The 14,503-nt window shown below is 43.5% G+C and overlaps 1 protein-coding gene across 1 annotated transcript in view; it reads right to left on the bottom strand.

The window, feature by feature from the left end:
• dlg2 (discs, large homolog 2 (Drosophila)) overlaps positions 1-14,503 on the bottom strand; it is a 472,305-nt gene that overhangs the window by 338,423 nt on the left and 119,379 nt on the right. The window contains exon 5 of the mRNA XM_056284931.1: positions 4,219-4,247. Within this exon, the coding sequence (XP_056140906.1) occupies positions 4,219-4,247 (29 nt within the window). The remainder of the gene's footprint in view (positions 1-4,218; positions 4,248-14,503) is intronic.

The raw sequence follows: 14,503 nt of genomic DNA, 5'->3' as shown, positions 1-14,503 counted from the left end.
GCACTGACTGCATGTTTTGCTCCCGATGTCTTGTAACATTATTTTAAACCGCATGGGCATGATAACAAGTATAAAATCCCAAGGAAACACATTTTTAAATATTTATAACTAAGGGGTTTTATTTTCTCTGCACAAAATATCATTGCCAATTCCTACACTTAAATCTTTAGAAGAAATGATCACTAAAAATTGTCGTCAGTATATAATTGGTTTATATCTGGTTCAACTGAAACCTCAGAATGGATCTGAAAGAAGATTTTCACTGAAGATTGGAAGTGGGATTGTGTTGAAACTCAGATACAAACGGCTAATACTAAGTTACAGCTTCTTCCCTGGCAGCTCCATATTCAGCATCCTTCTCCCAGTATACCCAGCATCTCTCCTCCACACATGTCCAAACCATCTCAATCTTGTCTCTCTTGCTTTGTCTCCAAACCTTCCAACCTGAGCTGTCCCTCTAATATAATCGTACCTAATCCCGTCCTTCTTCATCACTCCCAGTGAAAATCTTATCATCTTCAACCCTGCCACCTCCAGCTCCACCTCCTGTCTTTTCATCAGTGCCACTGCCTCCAAACTACATAACATAGCTGGTCTCACAACCATCTTGTAAACCTTCCCTTTAACTCTTGCTGGTATCCTTCTGTCACACATCACTCCTGAAACTCTGCTCCACCCACTCCACCCTGCCTGCATTCTCTTTTTCACCTCTCTTCTACACTCCCCGTTACTTTGGACAGTTGACCCCAAGTATTTAAACTCATACGCCTTCGTCACCTCTACTCCTTGCATCCTCACCATTCCACTGTCCTCCCTCTCATTCAACGCATGTGAATTCCATTTTGCTCCTACTGACTTTCATTCCTCTTCTCTCCAGTGCATACCTCCACCTCTCCAGGCTCTCCACAACCTGCACCCTACTCTTGCTACAGATCACAATGTCATCCGCAAACACCATAGTCCACGGAGACTCCTGCCTGATCTCGTCCGCTAACCTGTCCATCACCATTGCAAACAAGAAAGGGCTCAGAGTCGATCCTTGATGTAATCCCACCTCCACCTTGAACCCATCTGTCATCCAACCACACACCTCACCACTGTCACACTTCCCTCATACGTATCCTGCACCACTCCTACATACTTCTCTGTAACTCCTGACTTCCTCATACAATACCACACCTCCTCTCTCGGCACCCTGTCCTATGCTTTTTCTAAATCTACAAAGACACAATGCAACTCTTTCTGGCCTTCTCTATACTTCTCCATCAACATTCTCAAAGCAAACATCACATCTGTGGTGCTCTTTCATGGCATGAAACCATACTGCTGCTGCTGATCATCACCTCTCCTCTTAACCTAGCTTCTATTACTCTTTCCCATATCTTCATGCTGTGGCTGATCATCACCTCTCCTCCTCTTAACCTAGCTTCTATTACTCTTTCCCATATCTTCATGCTGTGGCTGATCATCACCTCTCCTCCTCTTAACCTAGCTTCTATTGCTCTTTCCCATATCTTCATGCTGTGGCTGATCATCACCTCTCCTCCTCTTAACCTAGCTTCTATTACTCTTTCCCATATCTTCATGCTGTGGCTGATCATCACCTCTCCTCCTCTTAACCTAGCTTCTATTGCTCTTTCCCGTATCTTCATGCTGTGGCTGATCGTCACCTCTCCTCTTAACCTAGCTTCTATTACTCTTTCCCATATCTTCATGCTGCTGCTGATCATCACCTCTCCTCTTAACCTAGCTTCTATTACTCTTTCCCATATCTTCATGCTGTGGCTGATCAACTTTATACCTCTGTAGTTGCTACAGTTCTGCACATCACCCTTGTTCTTGAAAATCGGTACCAGTATGCTTCTTCTCCACTCCTCAGGCATCCTCTCACTTTCCAAGATTGTGTTAAACAATCTAGTTAAAAACCCCACTGCCATCTCTCCTAAACATCTCCATGCCTCCACAGGTATGTCATCAGGACCAACTGCCTTTCCACTCTTCATCTTCTTCATAGCTGCCCTCACTTCCTCCTTGCTAATCCACCGCACTTCCTGATTCATTATCCCTACATCATCCAACCTTCTCTCTCTCTCTCATTTTCTTCTTTCATCAGCCCCTCAAAGTATTCCTTCCACCTTCTCAGCAAACTCTCCTTGCTTGTCAGCACATTTATATCTCTTTCCTTGATCGCCCTAACTTGCTAAATAAAAAATGATAAACAATATTCTTCACGAACAGTCCTTGGCTTTCTCATGGCATGCGAATGTCAGCCATTTTAACTTTCCTTCTTGTTTCTGCCATCAACTTGCGCACGCGCAGTAACATACAGAAGAGACCATATCAATGTTGTTCACAATAAAAGGTATGTAAACAATAAAAGTGCAATTCACTATAAAATCAAATCTGGTACATGGCACTTTATAACAAATTCAATAGCATATAAGTCTAATAAACAAAGCGCCATATAATAATCTCAATAACTTGTCTTAATAATATCAAATATAATATAAAGTAATATGGGTCATTTACACCTATCTTATATCTAAGAAATAATTATTGACAAAAAGGCAGACTACATGCCATGATAAATGTTACCAGAACTGATTGAATATTAAATAGATCGTTTGCAAGTTATGCTAAAGTCAACATTATATATTAGCATGAACATTGCCCTGCCATAAGCTAACCACAGTATGATCAATGTCGCTATGCCTCGTCAAAATTCAGGGTTGAAGAAGGGCTGCCAGTCACACAACACGCCACACTCCTTTCACTGGTACAGCCTGTAGTTAGTGGATCAGATTGGGGCTGATCCTGTAATGGCGTTTTCAATCACGTTCGCTAACCTGTTGCCGGTCTGTGAGTTCTTTGTGAAGGCCGGCATGTCTGTCAGCGAGGTGCTTCGCCATGTTGGACGTGTTGCCTCCCTTGTCTGAACGCCTTTGTAACCCGTCTTACAGACGGGCCTCGGTGTGTCTGCGGGCTTGCCCTCACTACCTGCCAAGTATCCGAAACAACTCCACACTTCACTTCCCCGTCTGTTTTGTCCACAAGCTGAGGACTGTCGGCCACCGCTTCCCAACCTGTCGCCATCTCTCGTTCCCTCTCTCACTCACAGTGACGTCAGCATGACTGAGAGTTGGAGCAGCTCGCTGCTCAGACACACGACGATATTCTAATAAAAGTATCGATACTAAAAACCAAGCGTACCGTATCTTTTTTTACGTGAGGGTATCGTGATACTTTTCTAATATCGGTACACCGTGCAACACTACTACTAATAATAATCATAATAATTATACAATAATATAATAATAATAATCAAGAATCGGGCACACTTTGTCAATTACGAAATATTGTATGCCCCAGCCCACAACAGTGCAACACAAAGACAACACATATCCAAAAACTACAAGAACACATGTATCCAAACTAAACAAAAAAAAAAAACACTGTCCAAGGGAACGAACGCCAGCCAGGATGACTGTCGAAAATGCCGGTCTGCATGGGCTAGCAGTTAGCTTAGCCTGCCCTCGGTGCTTCCTCTTCGGGCGCAGCTCTGGGCAGGGCCGCAGTACTTGAGCCCACCAGACGCAGCACAACAGGCTCTCTCTGCCAATCCAAAGCCAGATCTCCAAGCCAGACACCCTCGACACACCTCCCTGCACTCCACACGACGACACCAAAAACACAGTGAAGCCAGGTGAGGCCGCTGCCAGACCACCCTTGGTATTATCGGAACTGCCGGTCTGCATGGGCTAGCAGTTAGCTTAGCCTGCCTCGCTTCCACATCCTGTCAGGCCGCCCTCGGTGTTACCTCCTCGGGCACAACTTTGGGCAGGGCCGTGGTCCCTGGGCCCAGAGGACGCAGCAGACCAAGCTCTCCCAGCCAATCCAGCCCCAGCTCTCTCAGCCATCAAACAAAGACAACAAACTTAGACGCAGACATGGACAAAGACACTGCATGGACGGTACTGGGTGAGGCCACTGCAAACGTGAATTCACGCCGCCATCTTCCCACACCAGTACTGGGTGAGGCCGCTGCAAACATGAATTCCTGCTGCAATCTTCCCATCAATAATAATAATACAAGACCGCTGGCAAAAGGACACTCAGTAGACGGTAGAATCCAACGAGTATTCGCTGTGTTCAAGAATATGTCTGCATTGTAACATGTCTGGTGAGTCCCCTGCTCTTGTGTTTTAAGGACATGTGCACTGCCATGCAGCCAGAGGTGGAAAACTCCACTTCAGAAAGTAAAAGTACAAACCATGTATTTGCTCCACCCATGCACTAAACCAGCTTATTCTAATTAGCAAAACACTTCAGCCAGGTAGGAGAATTAATTAGTGAAATCAGCTGGTTTAGTCCATGGTTAATACTTCTACTTTCTGAAGCCAGGTTTTCCACCTCTGCATGCAGCATACTGAGGACACCTGTCGATGTTCCTGGGCAGTGTGAAGGGCCAAAATTGCTTATTCTGATTCTGGTTCTGAATATTATGGAAAGCGTCTTTTGGGTCTCCTAAAAAGTGCCATAGCGGTATTGGTGTTTCTACAGACGGTCTATACGATTGTCTTTTCTACTTTTATTTTTTGAGAACAAAAAAATAACCTTATTAAAATCCCTCTCATCCTCCTTCCAAGTGGGGATGCTGGGAAAAAAGTACAAAGTTTCTGAAGGGTGTGTATCAACTTATTATGTAACTGTTTGTAGGTCCAGTTTCACTCATGGCAGACCTACCAGGTGCCAGAAAAAGTTTCCGTCTCCACCCAAACTCAGATACACTGCAATACTTTATCAAATAGAGTCACGTGGTTGAACTAAACAGTAAGTTGGCGTTGGGCTTACATTAACCACAGGCTTACGTTTTGACACCAACCCTGTCACACATCGATAGTCAGTGGTAGAAGTATTCAGATACTTTACTTAAGCAAAAGTAGCAATACCACACTGAAAATACTCCACTACAAGTAGGAGTCCTACATTTAAATAAGTAAAAGTATGTAAGTGTTGTCAGCAAAATATACTTAAAGTATGAAAAATAAAAGTACTCATTCTGCGGAACAATTATCCCTGTCAGTGTTTTACTGATATTAATAATATTAAAAACAATAGAAAATTAAAAATTAAATTTAAACATTAAAAAAATGCTGCATTAATGTGTATGTTGCATTTTATTGTTGTAGATGTTTGAGGTTGTGCTAATTTTATCTACTTTATTTTATACATGTGTTGGTTAAGTTTAATGTAGTGCATTACAAATCATCATATGTTCGTAGCGTCACTGCCCTGTCAGAACCACGCGTCTCTGAAAAGTCCAGTTTCCTTGAGCTCAGAAAAACAGCCTGTTTTCGGCTTTGTGACAATGCATTTTCCAGCCAGTCCAAGTTTTTTAAGATAGTTGATTTAGCTTAAGAAGTAGGTGAATTTTCTTGACCCATAAAGGAACACTTAATCTCTCAATTCATCACATTTAGAAGCCCCGAATTTGGTGATACATAGTTTTCACTGGACAGGAAGGGTAGTGAAGTCAAGTCAAGTTGAACCAAAGTGCTGCACAAGCTTAAAATACAATATAAAATAAGTGACACATATGACTATAAAAATATATGTAAAGAAGACATAATAAAATAAAGAATATAAAATGTAAACAATAAAACATAAGAGAAAGTATATTTACAGAATAATATCATGGTGTCAAGCTCAACTTGAATTGAATGCCAGCGAGAAGAGGTAGGTCTTTAACCAAGATTTAAAAGTCTCTAGGGTCTGAGCAGATCTTGTGTGTACTGGTAAGTTGGGTTGAAATCTGAGACGTATTAAGAATTAAATATAAGAAGTAACTAGCTGTCAGATAAATGCAGCGGAGTAAAAAAGTACAATATTTCCCTCTGAATGTAGTGGAGTAGAAGTATAAAGTTGCATAAAATGGAAATACCCCAGTAAAGTAAAAGTACCTGAAATGTGTACTTAAGTACAGTAATTAAGTAAATGTTCTTTAGTTACATTCCACCACTGTCAGTAGTCTTGTAACAAGGGTCCACGGTGCAGCCACGCTCCCCTCTGGATGAAAACAAAGCGGTAAACATGACTGGAACCCTACAGAAGACGAGTAGCGACACCATGCTCATTTCCCATCCGTGCATCCATTATCCGCACTTGCTCTCAGGGTCGCGGGGATGCTGGAGTCTATCCCATCAGTCATTGGGCGGCAGGCGGGGAGACACCCTGGACAGGCCACCAGGCCATCACAGGGCCGAGACACACACACACACACACACACACACACACACATTCATACCTAGGGACAATTTAGTACGGCCGAGTCACCTGACCTACATGTGTGGACTGTGGGAGTGTGAATCTGAATGTGTTCTACAGAAACCTACCCTTCTTTCACACCACGTTTAAGTGTTTAGTACCCCTTTAAGAACCACATTTTACTATTTTACTGCAGACCTAATATACTCGTTACTTTCCATTCCAGAGCCGACGTCCAAACAAAGAAGTTCTCGCAGGAAATAGACGTTCTCACAAGAACGTCTCTGTTTGAATGTCTTAGAACTTCTCTCAACTTGGACGTACCTGCGTGAGGTTTGAGGAAGGGCAGATTTGCAGTAAATCATGGTTTAACTTTGGCTCTTTTCAATTCACAGATCTACCTTCGGAAGACTTTGTGCTGCACGAGCCGTTTGGACTTTCCTGAGCCATTTCTGCCACCTACTGCCCGCTCCCTGCACTCCCGGGCAGCGACTGTACTTTTGAAAATGACCAAGTTGATAAGCATGTACTTTTTTTTCCCCAGCAAATCTTAGTTACATGAATACTGTGCAGTTAGAACAGTTTTATGTTTGAGGTGAAGTAATTAGAAAGTTCGCTGTTGGCAATTTCTCTACTGTCATCATCACAACCAGGAAATGAGAATCATGATTAAATTTAGGGATGCACGATATTGGATGTTTGCCAATATGACGATATTTTCCAACTCATTTTGGCTGATTTGCGATGCCGATACCAATATATGCATATATATTTTACACCTAATGCAGAGAACATCAGGTCTCTCCTGTAGTGGACTGAACTGAAGCTGTGGGTATGCAGGTGGTCTATTTTTTTTTCTCTAAGTGCAGGTACATGGCCCTCCAACAGGTAAGAACTACATAGAACTGTGTAAGAAATGAGTACAACCTGTTCAAAAATGACTAAAATAAACACCTCATTGCACCAGAGGCAATGTGATGCTGCAATGCAACCTTGTGGGGGTTTTTCACTGCAGATTAAAATACTAAATCAAATCGATGTGTATCCATAGCCATGATCCTGTAGTTCGAATGATCTAGTTAATTAATTCAGTACCAGTAACTTTACCATTTTCCAAAATAGCCTACTTGAAATCTCCTCAGAAAACTTCTCAGAGTTCTACCTTCAAATACAAAGCCAGTACATTTTTTCTACAAGAAGTTGGAGTCTCAGTCGCTAATTTCCAGTCAGACACACTGTGAGGGTGATTATTCCAAAAAAATACTGCTGCATTAAGAAGATATTAAGGATTAAACTAGTAGCATGTTGAGGGTGTTTCTGCCTTGATTCATAGGTCTGGCGACGAGATTTCAGCCCAGCTCCAGCCATGGTCCACCATGTAGCCCAAATTTGGATTTTCTGGCTCCAACAACTGACAAGATGGCGGTGAGCATGAAATTAAACTTTACTCTTCAAATGCTCCTTCAAAAACCAGTGGTTGACATCACAGGCACGACGTGCATTTTTTAAAAATTTATATACAGCCTGGGTTTCAGCACTGGGATGTCGGTAAAGTCGGTAAAGGCCATTCCATCTGACAGGCTGCAGCACTATGGGCAGTACAGCAAAAAACTCAACACTCTGAAAACAAAAAGTAAGAACATCAAGGAAGTTTACAGTAAAAGAACTGTGATACAGTGAGTCTCCTAAACACAAGTTACACCTGAGAACTACTGTGCAGGAAAGAAAAGTGGCTTTTGGGATCTGATGGTCTTGAAAGGTCACAGGACGTGGTGCTGCAACCCAAACATATCCTCAAGAGAAAAGGCAGGTTTATTCTGATAATTCCTTGTTTGTTTGTTAATCCCATTTACAGCAGGCAAAACTGTGAGGTCCGTTCGATTCCTCTTAACCCGAGCTGGCCATCCTTCACTAAATTAACTAATAATGGACTGGAAAGGCAGGGCAGTGGCAGGGGAGTCGTTTATGTTCTGACATACAGAAAGATCTGTTTCCTTCACCTTCCCATCAACTGGCTACTGCCTTGCCGTTTTTTCTCCCTCTTCTGAATCCCCGACATCAAGTGCCCTCACAAGACCCAAACACAAGGGGCATCCCCTACAAACAATACTGCATTCCAGTAAGAGAAAGGAAGTGCCAGAGAGAGGGGGCGATAGAGGGGGGATGAATGGGGAAGAGGCTACTTTGTTGGCTCTGGGAAAGGAGCCTGCGGGACAAAAACCAGGACTTCTCTTCCAGGCTTTATCACAAACTGTCCCACAAAACAACCTGGAGGGTTCCAGCTGGCAAGTCGCAGGCTCACCACAGTGGCTGAAACAACATGGACAGTTGTCCACCCCTGCAAAGTATCTCAGTAACTCCTTACATACATGAAACACTGAATCATGGCAAACAAGCCTGGTAAGAAACTAACGACTCTAACGTGCCACGATGACAAGACCTGCTTTATGAATTCTGCTGCCAGCAGACGAGCGGGAATGAAGATTTAAACAAACACAAAGATAACCGATTTCTGTCTGAAGCACCAAAAATGACTGAGTTTAATTAATGTTAGCCTCACGAGTCAGTCCCTACACGCTTCGCTCACCTACAGGTGGGCGAGAGCTTCGATTTTCTGGCATCGCGAGACTAAACCGATGTTAGTAGTGCAAATGCATAGTCCAGTGAAGACTGTGAACAAGTAGGCCCCCAACGGTACTTGTCTACATGGACCTGACCCTGAATTTTAGTCCTCTGAGTGAGGATTTATGAAGTCTCTGGCGTTATGATGACCAGAAACAGTGGGATGTTTTCTTGTGTATTTGCATGAGCTGGGAGAGATATTTTTAAAACAGTGAAAACAGTTCCAAGATTACTTCAATAAGAAATCAGGCCAGACAGAACAGATAACTAACCACGAGACAGGCACAAACAGACATGACTGAGGGTTTGCTATGAACAGAAAGTCCAAGACAAAACAACTCTTATGCCAACAGGTTCTCTACAAACTAAGACCCCTACAGATCTCAGCCAGCCTGGGGACCCTTGATTTACATGGTCGCCCGTAGCCTCAGCAAAGGACACGTGTTAAATAGTTTCTCAAGTACTTCTTCTACCCATTTTGAAAACACACATCACGTGTGCTCTGAACAACTCTGATGTGATGGTATAACTCAGTCAAGTAAACACAACCGCAGCACTGAGGTGTGACCTGATCCAGCTCCTTCCCTGCACATCTCCTGCTCCAGAATGAACACGCTTTGCTCCACATAATGTCCACTGTCATGGGAGTGTGTGTGTGTGTGTGTGTGTGTGTGTGTGTGTGTGTTTGAAATAGAACAAACACTACCACAACACAGCGTGGACTAGCACACAAACCAGCCTCTGCTTCAGAACAGAAGTGTTTTCAATTAGATTCAACTTCTGTCACTGCACAGGTAAAAGTACGAAGACAATGGAATGTATGAGAATGTATGAGAATGATTCATCTTTGCTGAATGAAGCTAGTACGTATAGACAAGTGAAGCTCCAAATGGCAAAGGGACAGACAGGAGGAGAGGAGGTGGGGAAGCTACTATGGGAGAGAGAAGAGAGAGAATAAGACGACGGCTTTGCTGCATTTGCTATGGAGTTCAGGCTTTATATCATCTTCAGTATGCAGGGTGAGGCGACAGTAAATGTGCATATAAACCTGCTTGCACCCAAACAACACACAGGAACACACACAGAAACAGTTATATCAGGTTTAAATACCTTAATCTACCACTGAACTGTGAAAAGGCTGTAAGTCTTCCCTTACCTCCTCGCTCTCCTTCTGCTCCTGCATGCCTGTGTGTGAACTGTGTGTGACGGTGTCTGGTGCGTGTGTAGAGATTCAGTCTGATACTGCCTTGCTAGGAGCAGCCCTCTTCAAACTACTGCCTGCTCTCTGGCAGCACTCAGACTGGGTGCTCATTGTGCTGCTGTGTGTCTGTGCCCATGCGTGCTTGTGTGCACCAGCATTGTCAGTGTTGTGGGACAGCAATGAATTGCTTCCCCATCTCTGCACTGGCAACTCTGCGGCAAACGAGTTCCCTCCCACACCCCGCCCCATTGAAGGGAGTCTAGCCAGAGGGGAACCACAGGGCCAGTAGGGCCGTGCTGCAGTACGGACAGCTTATGAAGTGGCACACAGCAAGAGAGAGAACTAAGATCTGAGAATAATACATCTGATCAGAAAAAAATAAAACTTTTTCATAAAATGATTGTGGTTCTTAACTTGGAAAATTAGGTTAACTAACCAAAGAAAATCATTTAAATGAACTTTTTATTAAAAAAAGCATTCTCTTTTTTAAAAACAAATGATGAGGTATGTGGGTGGAGGAGGAGGCAAGAGGCAAATATAAATCTTATGTCGTCAAGCCAGTAAAGCTACATTAGTTCACTCTGTGCTTCCAAGTGTTATTTGATTTATAAAAAAAAAGAGCCTACAACAATCTCAAGGCACTATGAAATTAGGAGCGATTATACGCTACATGGCCAAAAGTACGTGGACATCCCTTCTAATTAGTGAGTTTGGCTATTTCAGATTCACTCGGTGCTAAAAGGTGCATAAAATCAAGCATACAGCCATGCAATCTCAATAGACAAACATTGGCAGTAGAATGGGTCGTACCACAGAGCTCAGTGACTTCCAACATGGCCCTGACACAGGATGCCACCTTTCCAACAAGTCGGTGAAATTTCTGCCCTGCTAGATTTGTCCTAGTCCACTGTAAGTGGAAGTGGAAACGTCTCATAGGAACAACAGCTCAGCCGTGACGCTGTAGACCACCCAAAACCCCAGAATAGGACTACCGAGTGCTGAAGTGTGTAAAAATCAAAGTGTAAAAATCGTCGGTTGCAACACTCACTACCGAGTTCCAAACTGCCTCTGGAAGCAATGTCAGCACAAGAAGTGTTCGTCAGGAGCTTCATGAAATGAGTTTCTATGGCAGAGCAGCCACACATAAGCCTAAGGTCACCATGCACAATTCCTGGAGTGGTGTAAAGCACACCGCCATTGGACTCTGGAGCAGTGGAAATGGCTTTTGTGGATTGACGAATTACGCCTCACTATCGGGCAGTCTGACAGACCAATCTGGGTTTGGCGGATACCAGAAGAACACTACCTGCGCGAATGTATAGTGCCAACTGTAAAGTTTGGTGGAGGAGGATTAATGGTCTGGCGCTTTTTTTCATGCTTTGGGCTTGCCCCCATTGTTCCAGGGAAAATAAATCTTAATGCTACAGCATAAAATGACATTCTAGAGCAGCAGTGGCTAACCATGTGTCATGGAGAGCCATGTGTATGCAGGTTTTCATTCCAGCTCGACTCCACACCAGGTGATTTCGCTGATACATGCTTCCTCTTTGGTTGAAGGGTTGCTAATCAGTAAAATCACCTGGTGTGGAGGCCAGCTGGAATGAAAACCTGCATACACATGGCTCTCCATGGCACATGGTTAGCCACCCCTGTTCTAGAGAATTATGTGCTTCTGACTTTGTGACAACAGTTTGGGGAAAGCCCTTCCCCGTGCATAAAGCGAGGTCCATTAAGACATGGTCTGACAAGTTCGGTGTGGAAGAAATTGACTGGCCTGCACAGAGCCCTGACCCCAACTCCAAAACACATTTGGGGTGAACTGGAATGCTGACTACGAGCCAGGCCTTCTCCCCAACATCCGTGCCCAACCTCACTAATGCTCTTCAGGCTATGTGGAAAGCCTTCCCAGAAGAGTGGAGGCTGTTATAGCCTCAAAAGGGGGGGGGGGCAACTCCATATCAATGCCCATGGTTTTAGAATGAGATGTTCAACAAGCACATATGGATGTGATGTTTGGGTGTCCACATACTTTTGGCCATGTAGTGTATATGAGTGTTTATGCTTATGCATTTGTGTGCCTTTGTATGCAGGGACAGTTAGCACTGGTCTGGTATTCTGTTGTGATTGCAAAACACACTGACTTTGGCAAAAGATAAAAGTTTTAGTCTGGTCTTAGTCTTGCTAGCCCAGCGGTGGCTAACCATGTGCCATGGAGAGCCATGTGTATGCAGGTTTTCATTCCAACCCGACTCCACACCAGGTGATTTCACTGATACATTCTTCCTCTTTAGTTGAAGGGTTGCTAACCAGTGAAATCACCTGGTGTGGAGTCTGGCTGGAATGAAAACCTGCATACACATGGCTCTCCATGGCACATGGTTAGCCACCCCTGTGCTAGCCAGACCCTAACTCAAAGAGTTGGGTCTGGCTAAACCCTTACCAAAGCTGGATAATTAAAGAAACAGTCTTTCCGTTTTGAAGAAACCAACCACTGCTCAAGTGGGCAAGACTTCTGGTGACTCTGCTCCTCCAAAATAGTGCGGAGTCGCAAATGTCTTTATTGTGGAAATCAAGAGATGTACTTAAGATCTACTTTGTTAATCCCTGTGGGGAAATAAGAGTGACATGTTGGTGATTTGGGGAAGTGAGCAATGGAGAAGTCTCCTAGCAAACTCCATCATAAACTGTCAATGTTGACCAACTTCGTGGTTTCAGTTATTAAAGACAAGAAAAACAAGCACAGTTCATTCACTGCTATCATAAAACAGCAATATGCTGTAGATTTAGATGAACTGACAGGGCCCATTGGAGCTTGCTTTGCACGAGCTGCTAAGCTAACCCCCGCCGCATGAAGAGCCATAGTTGAAAAACCTACCACTTGCCGTCACGATTTGGTAAACATACAAGGACATTGCAGTTCAAAGGTGTTTGATACATATTCTTTGCAAATGTTTATATTTCTGACAAAATTAGTAAAACATGCGTGGAGGAGAGCGCTATCATTTTTTTTTCTCTCGTAGTTATCAATGTTGAAAAGTTTCTGGAGTTGCTTGGGAGTGCTGAAATCTGTAACACAATGGGCTCAGAGAGGAAAGGGACATATCCGACTAGATTTGGCCAGCACCAATTAGAACACTTCACATCCACTAAGCCAGACTAGTGTGGGCCTAAGAGACCCTAGAATGGTAAGGTACTGGGTTCCCTCGGGAATAACTGCTGGTTTTTCAGTGTTCCAGGGATAACAGCTGCTCCTTTAGGCAGTGGACCCAGATCCTGGGAGAAACATTACACTATGGTCATGCCAGGACCAGAGCAATCGGGCCACATTCTTAGTAATGTTCACAATATTTGTAGGGAAATCCACATGATATCAGAATCATGTTATCTCCTCTATGTTCATCACTCTGAACTGCTGAGTAATACAAAATATGGCTTTAAACCAAGAATACTTCCTCAAATATTCTAGATCTCATTTTGCGAGAAATTTTAGGCAATACATAATCATTATGGCCTCATATCAGCCCTGGGGTGGCCTGGCGGCCTGTCCAGGGCTGTCTCCCCGCCTGCCGCCCAATGACTGCTGGGATAGGCTCCAGTATCCCGCGACCCTGAGAGCAGGATAAGCGGTTTGGATTATGGATGGATGGATGGACATTCTCATGATCATTACTTTAGACAAAAAAACTGTGTTGAGGCTTTGACAATATTCATCCTGAAATGACAGCATTGCAAGACAATAAGCAGTAATACTGAATCACTGCCCAGCCACACTGGGAGGCAGCATAGAACAACTAGGGAGTTGCTGTTCAAACTGGAAGTGCTGAAATGCATGCAGTGCCATTGTGTGTATGGATGTCTTGTGTTTTACCAACCAGGACATATCTTAAATGGCACAACATAATCTCACTATATCAAACGGCTACCGCGCCAGTAAACGTCATGAGCTGGGAACAAACAATGATCATTAGCAACCGTCGCTATGCAGATTGCCCTCATTAATGTTGCAGCCAACTTCCTTGCTGTATTTGAAGACAATTATTTGAATGCTGGGTTTAGTCTCAAAATAAATTTTTTACACAACAAAATTAGAAGTAAATTTCAACAGCACTTATCACAAAACCACGCCAACCCTCTGTGAGCGTAGACAGCAGACAGTTGATTTTCAAGTGTACAAAGCCCTGCTTTACAAACCAAACATTGGAGACCCACAACATTTGGATGAGGGGTGTATTTTAGAAAGAGGGCAGGCTATTTATGACCACTGTATTCGTGTTTTAATTACACACTGAAACGAGGTCAAGGAAGCCTTCAGTACAGTCTCTTTAAGCACTTGATATGAAGTGATTAAAAACAATAATTGGGGGAGGGGATGTTGTAGACTATAAACTTATAAGTCTAATAGTAGTAAATATCCAT

This window comes from Lampris incognitus, chromosome 8 (genome assembly GCF_029633865.1).
Source record: "Lampris incognitus isolate fLamInc1 chromosome 8, fLamInc1.hap2, whole genome shotgun sequence".
Classification (NCBI taxonomy): Eukaryota; Metazoa; Chordata; class Actinopteri; order Lampriformes; family Lampridae; genus Lampris; species Lampris incognitus.
The sequence above is the reverse complement of the archived record's forward strand: the minus strand, read 5'-3'. Positions and strand labels throughout refer to the sequence as shown.